The following is a 14,506-nucleotide window of genomic DNA, read 5'->3' on the forward strand; positions in this document are numbered from 1 at the left end:
AATTTCGAGGCTTTAAGTGAAGTATTTTCCACTCTCCAAACACAAAAGGATTCCAGATTAAGCCCGTTTTAACTGTGAGTTTGTATTCTTTCCATGATGTTTGGAGAGTAAGCTTGGAATTAGTTGCATGTTGGCAGATCTTCTAATGAACAGCTTAGCGCTTGTTTCCCTTGCAGATTATTCAGTTGAGTGGACTGAAGAGAAATCAATTACCACAACTTAACTTTCATTATTTATCCCACAGTAAGGAAAAAATGACTCCGCAATGGGCCTCGCTGAAATTCAGGGTCAGATTCTATCCCCACAAATGGTGTTTTACCCGAATAAATCCCTGGAAGGATGGGGGAGAGAGAGGAGAGAGGAGAGAGGGAGGACAGGGGGAGGAGAGAGGAGAGAGAGAGGACGGGGGGAGGAGAGAGGAGAGAGAGAGGAGAGAGAGAGGAGAGAGAGAGGAGAGAGAGAGGAGAGAGAGAGGACGGGGGGAGGAGAGAGGAGAGAGAGAGGAGAGAGAGAGGAGAGAGAGAGGAGAGAGAGAGGACGGGGGGAGGAGAGAATCCCTCCAGAAATAAAAAGAGAAAATGTGTTTTTTCGACCACCGCTGCTTCCTCAGCTCTTCTGATTAGCATTAATGTTGCAGAAGTCTGTTGTAGCACCACACACACACACACACACACACACACACACACACAGCTCTACCTCTGCTGCCTGTGTGATTTTAAAGGGAAGATTTTTTCCGTTTTAAATTAAATGCATGCTGATTGTTATTGCCCCCCACCCGCCCCTGTGTGTGGAGTAGTGGAGGTAAATGTCACTCAGTAAGTGCCCCACTATTTCCTCGGTGGCTGTTAGCGGGTGTGCATGCTGAATGAGAGCGAGGAGGAGTGATGCCGGGTTATCAGGACATATGTTGCTGCTCTCATTAATGGCCTCTTAGAGCTGAACAGCAGCCGTGGAATCATGGAGAGGGAAGAGAGGAGGTCTGGTCTGGATAAAGATCACCACAGGACTCACTGAAAACACTCCAGTCTCATTCACACACACACTTTATTTAAAACACACCGACTCCACAGCGCTCTGCTTCTACTCCGTTCTGCTTTAGAGCCGTTTGGGAAACAGCGTGAGAACAGAATCAGGATAAAACCTCGTCTGTGTAGAAGAGTGTGTTTACAGGCTCTGGGATAATGGAATGGGAGCAGCAGTTAGAGGGAATGCTCTATTAGCTGGATTGAATTAGCATGGTCGATTAGCCGCTCAGGTGATAGGAAGCTTCAGTCAAGAGGAGAATATTCCAGCCTGGAATCACTGGGAGAGGCTGGAAACACAACGACCACATTTAAAAGCATCAGTCTGATCTCTACATCTGTCACCTCCTACACCTGGAATGATCTGCTGACCGTACAGATTCTGGGATGTACGGGATTACCTCCTCTAACTGTAACCCAACGCTAACCCTCTGTGACTATTTAGTGGTTCTTCTTCTCCGAGATGCTGTTTCTATCCCAGTATGAATGTTTCTATCCCAGTATAGAATAGAATAGAATAGAATAGAATAGAATAGAATAGAATAGAATAGAATAGAATAGAAAGCCTTTATTGTCATTGTACAACAAGTATACAATGAAATTGGGAGCACTACTCCATTTGGTGCTTAGGAAATATTTACAATAAAAGTACAATACAATAAAAATACAATACAATAAAGAATAATTAAAAATAGAATACAGTAAAAATACAATAAAATAGAATCCAAAGTGCGGCAATTGTGGAAAAAAAAAACAGAGCATTTAGATTGCACATACATGATAAAGTGACTTAAGGGATTCACTGTGAAATATTGCACGTGTAGTGTGTGTTCCCAGTGATGTTATTGTCATTGTGTTCCTGTTTTTTTGTTGTTCAGAGCACTGATGGCTCTGGGGAAGAAACTGTCCCTGAGTCTATTTGTTTTTGTTTTGTGTGCTCTGTAACGCTGACCAGAGGGCAGAAGGTTGAACAGATTGTGACTGGGGTGGGATGGGTCCTTGATAATGTTTGTAGCTCTGCTGAGATAGCGAGAGTTGGTGATATCATCCAGGGAGGGGAGGGGGCAGCCAGTGATCTTCTGGGCGGCGATGATCACTCTCTGCAGCACTTTCCTGTTGGCTGCAGTGCACCCAGCATACCACACTGTGATGCAGTACGCCAGGATGCTCTCAATGGTGGCTCGGTAGAAGGTCAACAGCAGCTTCTCCTCCAGCTGGTTTTTCCTGAGCACTCTCAGGAAGTGGAGTTGCTGCTGGGCCTTCTTCACCACCGCCGTGGTGTTAACAGTCCAGGAGAGGTCATCAGAGATGTGAACACCCAGAAATCTGAATGAGTGGACCCTTTCAACGCAGACCCCGTTGATGAGGAGTGGGGCCATGTCCATGCTGCGTTTGTGGAAGTCCAGGATGAGTTCTTTTGTTTTTGTGGTGTTCAGAGTGAGATTGTTCTCCGAACACTACACTGACAGTCTCTCAACCTCATCTCTGTAGGCCGACTCATCTACTCCTGAGATGAGCCCGACCATGGTAGTATCATCAGCGAATTTGATCAGTTGTAGAGATGGGTTGGTGTGCAGTTGTGTGTGTACAGTGAGTACAGTAAAGGACTCAGTACACAACCTTGTGGGGAGCCGGTCCTCAGTGTTATGGTGGGGGAGTGGTGTGAGTCGAGTCTGACAGTTTGTGGGCGGTCTGTTAAAAAGTCTTTTATCCATCTGCAGATGGATGTTGGCAGTCCAAGGAGAGAGAGTTTGTCAACCAGAATGTCCGGGATGATGATATTAAAACCTGAGCTGTAGTCGATGAAGAGCATCCTCACATAGTTCCCCTGGTGTTCCAGGTGACACAGTGCTTTGTGAAGAGCTATGGCACTGGCGTCCTCAGTGGATCTGTTTGCTCTGTAGGCAAACTGGTGCGGGACTAGAGTGGGGGGCAGTTTGGTTTTGATGTGCTCTGCCACCAGCTTCTCAAGGCATTTTGTGATTATGGGTGTGAGAGCGACGGGTCGGTAATCCTTTAGGCTGTCAACTGATGTCCTTTTGGGAACAGGAATGATTATTGATGATTTTAGACAGGGAGGGACGGTGGCTTGTGACAGGGATTGGTTGAAGACTTTGGTGAAAACCCCAGCCAGCTGGTTGGCACATCCCTTGAGTACCTTTCCCACTACTCCGTCAGGACCAGCAGCTTTCCTGGGGTTTACAGTCCTCAGAACCCGTCTCACTTCGTGTTCATGGAGTGTTAGGGCGCTGCTGCAGGGGGCTTGTAGGTTTGGTCTGCATGATGTGGATCTGACAGCTTCGAAAGCGGGCAAAGAAACGGTTCAGTCCCTCTGCCAGTGAAGCCTCAGCGTCCACAGACACAGAATTCCGGTCCTTGTACTGTGTGATATGTTGGATGCCTTGCCACATCTTCCTAGGGTTATTGTCAGTGAAGTGCTCCTCAATCCTCTTTTTGTAGGCTGCCTTGGCCTCTCTGATTCTGGCCTCGCTGTACTGGAGTTTGTTACCAGACCTGAAGGTGGTGTTGCGAAGTTTGAGGAGTTTCTGGACGTCGCTGGTCATCCAGGGTTTTTGATTTGGGAAAACCCAGATGCGTTTCTGAACTGTTACAATGTCCATGCAGTTTTTGATGTAGGAGAGTACAGTGTCTGTCTGCTCCTGTAAGTCCTGACTGTCAAATAAATCCCAAATGGTGTGTTCAAAGCAGTCCTGAAGCTGAGAGAGAGCTCCCTCAGGCCAAGTTTTTATTTTTATTGTGTGTGGCTTTGTATGAATGTTTCTATCTCAGTATGAACGTTTCTATCCCAGTATGAATGTTTCTATCCCAGTACAGCTGCTTCCAGTCTCGGTGTTGTTCCTAATAAAGTGGTGTCAGGAGGTTATTCTGCAGATAAACATATTTCAAACACATCAGGAAGCTCAGAAGTCAAATTCCAGCTGAAGTGATTTAAATCAAACGGTGCATCTGGAGTCTTTTCACTGCTTTTGTTCAAAATGAGAAAACCGTTTTCCTTCAGTCAGAAAGTCGTGAGTTCATCGAACACATGAGACGAGTTGGTTCTGTTTGTAACTGAAGCCTTTAAAATGAGCAGCATCTGAGGAGGAAACATCAGCCCAGAAGAACAGATGATCACCTCAGGAGGAGAAAAGAAAGGAGTGGAGAAGTGGAAAAACAGGCTGAATGAAGAGGATTTGATTTAATAATTCCTCCAAACTCACACAGAATATTTCCTGAAGTCGTCTTTTTTCTAGTTTTGTCTGTGATGGAGCTGTTGTAGTGTTACAAAGAGGACTAAAGATCCTTCATCAGTGATGGAAAGTCAGAAATGTTGCTTCCAAACCAGTCTGCTGCTCCTGTCATTCAGGGTTAGGGTGGCAAAGGAAGAGTTAAAACTGTTCTAACAGAATAAATAGTTTTATTTTCCACCAGTAAAACGTCACAACACAGATGCTCACACATGAATCGTGTCACATGATGTATGTGTGTGCTCTCAGGTTTAACATGTGGTTTAATTTACCTCCAATTGGGGACCACACCTGTAGCAGGTGGTCCAGGTGTATCTGTGTCTACAAACACACACTTTAACTTCATATATTTAATGAATGAAAGATGGTATAATGAGATAAACACAAACACCCCGAATCTGTTTATAACATTGACAGGCTAGTTTAGAGTTTATGGATTTCTGTTTTGAGTCTTTAATTTATTTTCCCTTTCAGACCTAAATGAAGATAATTAAATGAAGTAAAACGTAAAAACACAGTTCAGTGATTCCAGATCGCTGATCTGAACGTCATAGTTATTTTAGAACAGCATTCACAGACAGACTGAAGATATTAGACATCATTTTAAAGATATTCCTCATCATCAGAACGGTTCCTGGTTCTGTTTTAAAGATGTTTCTCATGGTTAGAACGGTTCCTGGTTCTGTTTTAAAGATGTTTCTCATGGTTAGAATGGTTCCTGGTTCTGTTTTAAAGATGTTTCTCATGGTTAGAACGGTTCCTGGTTCTGTTTTAAAGATGTTTCTCATGGTTAGAACGGTTCCTGGTTCTGTTTTAAAGATATTCCTCATCATCAGAACGGTTCCTGGTTCTGTTTTAAAGATGTTTCTCATGGTTAGAACGGTTCCTGGTTCTGTTTTCTGCATTCATCAGGAACCAAACTGAGAAACCTGCAGAAGTGAAATTCAGCTGAGAGTTAAATGAACAAAACACCCAAATGCACAGATCAGACTGAAGCAGCGAGGCGTTACGACACAAACACACACACACACACACACACACACACACACACACACACACACACACACACACACACACACACACACACACACTATGTCTTTCTATCATTGTGGGGATCTACCATTGACTCCCATTCATATCTAACCCCTAACCCTTACCCTAACCTTAACCCAGACCAAAACAATGGCTAACCCTAAAGAAACGTTTTTGCACTTTCACTTTTTTTCAGTAACAACAACATGGCCAAGAAAACACTGTTTAAACTTGTGGGGACCCAAATGAGGTCCCCACAAGTGACATTGTTTTCGGTTTTCCTACAGTTGTGGGGACATTTGGTCCCCACAAGTATAGCCAGCACCTGACCACACACACACACACACACACGCATGCACGCGCACGCACGCACACACACACACACACACACACACACACACACACACACACACACACACACACACACTCTTAGTGTGTACAGTATTTCTGATACCAGCCTTTTAAGGGGACGGTATATTTTAGATATTTCACTCAGAGTGGCGTTAATGAACGCAGCTGTTTTTATTTTATTTAACCTTTAATAACCAGATCACGGGTTTCAAACTGCAGAGGACGAACATAGGCGGGGACACGGAGAAAAACCGTGGAGTCAATTAGAATTTTATGTCCGTTTTTAGATCTGTGTTTTTTTAAATGATAAATGAAGTTACTAATTTCGTCTGTGCTCTTTCTAGACACTGCAGCTTTAATTGCTAATTGTTAACAGCGAATGAATACATTTGCATATTAATTAGCTCCTAATTTACATTTTTAATTTGCTGCCTTCAAAGGGTGTGAGATAAAAGGTCGTGTTATTTTAAATAATTTATCCTTTATTGCCGAAAAGATGCTGAAAGGAAAACGTGGGGGGGGATTTCTAACCCTGAAGAACGTGTTAAAAATACACAGAATTTACACAGAAATGCTGCTAACATATATATATATATATATATATATATATGGTCCGTTAATTAAATGGGCTACTGAGAAGAGTGGTGCTCTCCTCTGTCCTACAGTTTTTAATACAAAGCCACCCGGAGCTGGACGCTGAGTGAAGAATGGAGAATCACCAGAGATGAGTTCTGTGGAAGTCAGGTTTGGAAAGCAGATCGTCTCCGTCTCCTCCTGCCTGGGAATGTGTGAGGGAGGGAATGCTTTTCTTTTTATCGCTCCATTTTGTCCTCTCTCCCTCCTGACACATCAATTGATTTGGCAGCCGGCGCCTTCGCTTTCCGTCTTTCAGTGTAGAGGGAACGAACAAGTTCAGAAATTCATTAAGATGAAAACAGCCGCCGCTGTATTCCTACTGAGGAGGAGGAAGAGTGTGTGTGTGTGTGTGTGTGTGTGTGTGTGTGTGTGTGTGTGTGTGTGTGTGTGTGTGTGTGTGTGTGTGTGTGTGTGTGTGTGTGTGTGTGTCGTACAGTTTTTCCTGTGTTGTTCCTTGGCTCGCTGCCACACAGAAAATGGTTTTATAGGAACTGGCCGGTCGACAGCCGTGACTTTTTCTGTTGTTCAGACAAACTGAAAGCTTGAGAGGTGAAATAAATGCAGTCAGTGGAAGCGATGACAGAAGAACGCTGGACTGGACCAGCTGGAAGCTTCTGTCCTTCTGTTAGAGCTCTGAGAGGACACTCTCTCCCTACCTCTGGAAATAAACCACAAAGTCACTGGTATTGTTGGTTAAAAATCAGACAAACCTGGAACTAAAGGAGCACGATAAAACACCTCTGATGCATATTGTTGCCTTGAGGAAGCTTTCTGAACCTCACACCCTCCTGTATATAAATATTATAATTCTTACACATTGAGGAGTGAATGAATGTTTGTGATGAATGAAATAATGAGCAGATCCACGTCTATAACAGCTGTAAATCAGAATATGTATATCTGCTGTAAAACAAACACCACTGATGGTTAGATGACGGTGTTTTTTAAAGCAATGCTGGAGGTTTCTTTTCTTTTTTTCCTGTGACGTGGATGAACCTGGCCGTATTTTAGATGTCTTCTAACACTCACTTCCAACATGACTTCAGCTTTTAGAGGACATTCTGTGGATATTTGTTCTGTTGAAAATGAGCTGTATCTGCACATGTAGAAAGGGAATACAGAAACAAACAATATATTCCATATGGTCCTGAGCCTCATTTTTATTCTGGAATAGGAGAATGTAGATAATCTGTAGATGAAGTCTGTGTCACCTCCCACAGCTTCCAGAGGTTTCACACAGGCAGAGGAACCAGCAGAAACATTGAAAGCTGATTCATTAAATGTGTGATTTATTACAGAAACACTAGATCTACTGGATGACAGAGTCTCATTCAGTGGATTTTATTTATTTCTATTATTTCTGCATTATAGATTAATACTGAAGATTAACACTTTATTGATTACAACATAATTCCAGATATGTTCTTTTATAGTTCTGATGTTTTCAGTATAAATCTATAATATATTAAATAAAAAACATTTAATGAGAAAGTTTGTCCAGACTTTTACCGGTCGTACGTTCAGAACATATAAATACGTTCTGCTTTCATCTCGTTGTTGTTGTCAGATTTTTCTATGAAAAGACCCAAATCTTCTCAAAAAAGATTTTTTAAAAACTACTAAAGCATTAGATGGATTTTAATTTAAGTGCATAAAAATAATGAACGACATTTAGCTCCATGTTTTCTTTTAAACAATAAGAAACAGCATTTAATGAAAGTTCAGTGAGGAGAACTTCATCTCCTTTCCCTCTGATCTGCTCAGTGACTGAATCCCTCTGTTGTTACCATATGTTAGAGCACACACACACACACGGACGCACACACGTACACACACATGCACGCACACACACGCACACACACACACAGTGAGTGTACAGATGTAAACATATCTGTGCGGCTGCCGTCCTTTAGTCTCCTGCAGCTCAGAGAGGAAAACCTTCAGGTCCTTTCGTTCTTCTTTCTGAACAATGAATCATATTTATTGGAAACAACTCTACAAATAAGAGGCGTTATTCAGGAGGTCTGGGTCTGACTGACGGGTGGGTATGAAGGGGGACAGGGCCAGATCTAGGCTTCATGGAGCCTTAAGCAGGACGGGCCCCTCATGGCATATAAAGAGAAAAGAGAAAGTAATGACCTCAGCACTGTCCAAAACAGCTTTTCTCACATATGGACTTTATGAAGCAGAAAAACTCAGATATTCGACATTCTGATCTGTTCCCTTTTGGAGCCCCCTGCTGGACATGAGGTCCTCATCAGAGCTGATATTATCCAGAGTCTCTGTTTGACATGTTTTAATTCCACACCAAACAGGGACTCTAAATATTCCCAGAAAATAGTTAGGATGTAAATGTGTTTGAATAATCCAGCAGCAGATTGGTTGACTCCTGCATGTCCTGATCATCATCATCATCATCATCATGTCTCATGTTTGGATATTAACAGAATCAACGTGTTATTTATTATCAAAGGAGAATGTTTAATATGATAAAAACATAAAAACATCTCTAAAAATCAGTCCATCTCTGCTCACCGGTATAAAACACTGTCGTCTGAAAAAGAAAGCCTCTGAAAAGTCGCTGTTCTCCTTCCTTGTTTTGCTTTACAGTAGGAAAAAAAAAATCTGTTTTCCGCCATTCGCACAAATCTGCCACCTCCAGTGATTGATGCAGTCAAATTAGATGTATGTGGAACGCTGGCTCTGGCAAATGAACACATCAACTGATGACCAGCTGTTTCTAATTATTATACACTGGTTAATTAGGACGCCGTGTCACCATCAACGGCGGCGGTAAACTGTGCGAAATTCATAATTCATACTCTGGCATCCAGTATGCCTCCTGATCAAACCGGCAGAGAGTGGCATGGATGGAGAGGCCAAGAGGAAAGACACGGAGTGTCTGTGTGTGTGTGTGTGTGTGTGTGTGTGTGTGTGTGTGTGTGTGCGTGCGCGCGCGCGCGCGCGCGCACGCGTGTGTTAGTGTGTGTGAGTGTGTTCACGCCTTTCCTCACACCTCTCCTGTCTCTCCCAGCAGGGTGTGTGTGTAGGTGGCAGCATGGAGCGTCTGGATCTCAAAGGTAAGCTGAAGCTTCACTCCATCATTATTAAATCTGACGTTCATCATTCTGATGCTTTATCCTGTAAATGTAGAAACCAACAGATCCAACATCTTCTTCCCTTTGTCTGATACATAAACATCTATTCTCAAGTTTAAGACTGGCATCAGTCCAGGTGCTGATTTATTAAACTTCCTGTTAAATATATGTGTGTTTATATTAGGGCTGAGGACTTTAACGCGTTAATTTAGATAAATTAATTAGAGGAGACATAACGCGTTAAAAGTAATAACACATTTAATCTCATCTTTCTCAGTTCCCTAATTTCTGTCCCACCGGTAACACTGATGAACACTCCAGCCCAGTAGGTGGCGCTAATGAACCTAAAGTCTGTTTTCTAGCCAAGAAGAAGATCCACAGGATGCACTGAGAGACGTCAGAAAGTTTGGTGAACATAGGGTGACCATACGTCCTGTTTTGCCCGGACATGTCCTCTTTTGAGAGGCTGTCCGGCCTGTCCGGCCGGCGTTTATAAAGTCCTTCAAATGTCCGGGTTTTTGATCTTGCCTAGCTTGAGCGCGTCACAGACCAGTGTATTTATCATTCACGTTGAATGGTTCCTTTGGAAACACGCTCTGAGAGGCGGAGTTTGAGCCGACAGGCAGGTAGACACACTGCGAGAGAACACTCGAACAGAAAGAAAATGCCGAAACGCAAATGTCATTTCACTGATGAAATGCGAAAAAAGTACCCCTGTTTTCGTCCGGGTCGTGACAAATGGGAGGCAGAATGTACAGTCTGCAAAGCTGGGACTTATGTCTCTGTGGCTAATAAGAAAAGGAAAAAGAAGGGAAAAAAGGGCTGTTGACTTGAGGCATTATTTATATATTTTTTTTCATTTGCCATTGGACACATTATTTTGAAGAATGGGCTAACTGAACATTGAAGAATAGGCTACCTCTCTTTTTCTTTTTGTTTAATATTTTGAGGCATTATTTCTATTTTTACATAATTGATAATTGGGAGGTTATTTTGAAGAATGGTACTCTACCTCACTTTTCCTAACTAAGGTGTAAGTGTCAGACTTAAGAGAGATGATTATTTCTTATTTTGTTAAACATCTGAATACATGTGTTCCTACACAACTTGAGTCAATAACTATTAAAGACTAGAGCATGCCATATTTGTATGTGACTGATTATATTGTTTAGGAGAATTGCTTTAAATTAACAAATATATTAGTGTTTTGGGCTATGTTTCTGTATATCCAGGTAAAGTGTTCTTTTCTGGGGAATTCAGAATATTTGTTTAACTGAGTTTGAAGCACAGAAAGCCCCCTGACCCACGGAAAACCCTGAAAAATGGGTGGGGAAAAAAATGAATTTTTTTTTCGCGCAAGCTGGAAGTGTGTCCTCTTTTCAGAGAAACAGAATATGGTCACCCTAAGTTTGCAGTAATCTGTGAATGTAGCAGACAGATGAAAAATGCAGATAAATAGAAATGAAACAAACATTTTAGTTGTTTAAGTTCATGTAGATGAATATTCATACATTGAGTCTCAAACAACATTTATCTGAACTGAAAAACTTTGCTTATCAAATACTGATATTTGACAAAAATGTGATTCATTACAAATCCTCTAGTCATTTTTTAATCCACTAGTTTATAAATACAAACTCTAGTCCAAATTCAGAATTTTTTTAAAGCTTATCCAAAACAGAATTTTGATTGAAAATCATCCATTATGAAACAACCGGATATTTGGATATTCGGTCTAGCTCCAGTACAGATGTCGCTTCTTCTGGTCATAATGCAGCTTTATTCGCAGATTTGTCCGAACTGAAGCCTGGACCACTTTCTGCTCCAAACAAAACCAGGAGACAGAACCAAGAGACAGAACCAGGAGGCAGAACCAAGAGACAGAACCAAGAGGCAGAACCAAGATACAGAACCAGGAGGCAGAACCAAGATACAGAACCAGGAGGCAGAACCAAGAGACAGAACCAAGAGACAGAACCAGGAGGCAGAACCAAGAGGCAGAACCAGGAGACAGAACCAAGAGACAGAACCAGGAGGCAGAACCAAGAGACAGAACCAAGAGACAGAACCAGGAGGCAGAACCAAGAGACAGAACCAAGATACAGAACCAGGAGGCAGAACCAAGATACAGACCCAGGAGGCAGAACCAAGAGACAGAACCAGGAGGCAGAACCAAGAGACAGAACCAGGAGGCAGAACCAAGAGACAGAACCAAGAGACAGAACCAAGATACAGAACCAGGAGGCAGAACCAAGATACAGACCCAGGAGGCAGAACCAAGAGACAGAACCAGGAGGCAGAACCAAGATACAGACCCAGGAGGCAGAACCAAGAGACAGAACCAGGAGGCAGAACCAAGAGACAGAACCAAGAGACAGAACCAGGAGGCAGAACCAAGAGACAGAACCAAGATACAGAACCAGGAGGCAGAACCAGTTACAGGAACAGCAGTAGTTTACCCAAAGCTGAGCAGCTTTCGTCTATGGTCCAGTCTGCAAACACTGGATGATCAAACCAGACCTGCTAGCTTCAGCTAACCTGGTCCTCCTGAGGAAAGTTCTACCAGGTCCTCAGTAAAAACACCATATAATGGTGCATTAAATGCATGAAATTCTAATCCTATTCCTAAACTTGATGCTAGCATCTAGATGGATCTAAAATTAATCAAAGTTCATATTTAACTAAAGCCATGATAATAATTCTCATCCTGTAATCTTGAACTTAAATTGAAAAATGCGCAACAGGATGAAGAGTTTAGAATACCGAGCTAAGATCAGTTTTAATGGAATCATGACACAAGACTGAACTAAATTGTTCAAACACTAAAACCCAACTCTAAACTCCAGTTAGTTTCAGTTCAAACATTTGACCGACTGTAGTCCTGTTTTGGGTTTAACTCATCCTGAATGTGTTCCTCTCACACTGAACTCAACTAAACTCTGGTCCAAAGCCTTAATACTGAACTGGATCTGGCTGCAGCACTGACTGAATCCGGAGTTTTCTCTCAACAGAAATCCTAAACTACATTTAGTGGCCGCAGATCTTTCTTCAACCTAAACCTAATCCAGGTTCATATCTGAACTCTAACAGTTCTAGTCATAAATTACATTTAATGGGGCCCTAAATGATGGGGAAATAATTACATTAAGAGTAAAACAGGCACCTGAACCCAGATTCAGTTTGTCAGACTGACAGTAAACCTGATAACCAAATAAACATACATGTATTTCAAAAGGTGAAGGTGTCAAACCCAACAGAAACATCTGCATCCAGCAGCAGCAAAAAGTTGTGTGATGATGGGCGTCTCTGTCGTCACGCTCTGATGACATCTGACTGCAGGAGTCACTGCTTATTATCTCCCCGACGCAGGGCGGATTAGAAAAAATGGGATTTCAGATGGCTTCTTACACCCCACACGCCCTCTGCCATCGCTCAGTTAAGTGATTATTGTTAAAACAGAAGGAGAAAAAATCATTTTGGAAATAATTACGATAGTAATTATCAGTTCCCTTCTTGGCTGGGAGATAAGGATGAACCCAGGAGGAGGAGGAGGAAGACTTTCAGAGACTTTAACTCACATGATCAGCTACAGATTGATTTAGAGTAAGAGCAACTGTAATCAGATTACATAATATCAACTGTAATCAGATTACATAGTATGAACTGTAATCAGAATATCATCAACTGCAATGAGATTACATAATCCATCCATCCATCCATCCTCTACACACCGCTTTATCCTCACTAGGGTCGTGGGGGTGCTGGAGCCTATCCCAGCTGACTCGGGTGAAGGCAGGGGACACCCTGGACAGGTCACCAGTCTGTCACAGGGCTACATATACAGACAAACAATCACACTCACATTCACACCCACAGGCAATTCAGAGTAAGCAATGAACCTCAGAATATTTTTGGACTGTGGGAGGAAGCCGGAGTACCCGGAGAAAACCCGCGCATGCACAGGGAGAACATGCAAACCCCATGCAGAAAGATCCCAGGCCCAGGCCGGGATTTGAACCGGGGATCTTCTTGCTGCAAGGTGAAAGTGCTAACCACTACTCCACTGTCCAGATTACATAATATCAACTGTAATTACATTGCATAATACCAACTGTAATCAGATTACATAATATCAACTGTAATGAGATTACATAATACCAACCGTAATCAGATTACATAATATCAACTGTAATCAGATTGCATAATACCAATTGTAATCAGATTACAAAATACCAACTGTAATCAGATTACATAATATCAACTGTAATCAGATTGCATAACATCAACTGTAATATTATCAACTGCAATGAGATTACATAATATCAACTGTAATCAGATTGCATAATACCAACTGTAATCAGATTACATAATATCAACTGTAATCAGATTACATAATATCAACTGTAATCAGATTGCATAATACCAACTGTAATCAGATTACAAAATACCAACTGTAATCAGATTACATAATATCAACTGTAATCAGATTGCATAACATCAACTGTAATATTATCAACTGCAATGAGATTACATAATATCAACTGTAATTAGATTGCATAATACCAACTGTAATCAGATTACATAATATCAACTGTAATCAGATTACATAATATCAACTGTAATCAGATTGCATAATACCGACTGTAATCAGATTAAAAAATACCAACTGTAATCAGATTGCATAATATCAACTGTAATCAGATTGCATAATTCCAACTGTAATCAGATTACATAATATCAACTGTATTCATAATATCAACTGTAATCAGATTGCATAATACCAACTGTAATCAGATTAAAAAATACCAACTGTAATCAGATTGCATAATATCAACTGTAATCAGATTGCATAATTCCAACTGTAATCAGATTACATAATATCAACTGTATTCATAATATCAACTGTAATCAGATTGCATAATACCAACTGTAATCAGATTGCATAATACCAACTGTAATCAGATTACATAATACCAACTGTAATCAGATTACATAATATCAACTGTATTCATAATATCAACTGTAATCAGATTACATAATATAAACTGTCATTGATAAATAGGGTTCATACATTTGATGACTAACTGTAAGGAAGAACACAAGGTTGAGGATTCAGATT

At 41.5% G+C, this 14,506-nt stretch overlaps 1 protein-coding gene across 1 annotated transcript in view; it reads left to right on the top strand.

Annotated features, from left to right (window-relative positions):
- si:dkey-288a3.2 (protein phosphatase 1 regulatory subunit 37) overlaps window positions 1-14,506 on the top strand; it is a 93,502-nt gene that overhangs the window by 9,418 nt on the left and 69,578 nt on the right. The window contains exon 3 of the mRNA XM_051941663.1: window positions 9,324-9,369. Coding sequence (XP_051797623.1) covers window positions 9,324-9,369 — 46 coding nt within the window. The remainder of the gene's footprint in view (window positions 1-9,323; window positions 9,370-14,506) is intronic.

The sequence above is a fragment of the Acanthochromis polyacanthus genome, chromosome 1 (genome assembly GCF_021347895.1).
Source record: "Acanthochromis polyacanthus isolate Apoly-LR-REF ecotype Palm Island chromosome 1, KAUST_Apoly_ChrSc, whole genome shotgun sequence".
In the NCBI taxonomy this organism is placed as follows: domain Eukaryota; kingdom Metazoa; phylum Chordata; class Actinopteri; family Pomacentridae; genus Acanthochromis; species Acanthochromis polyacanthus.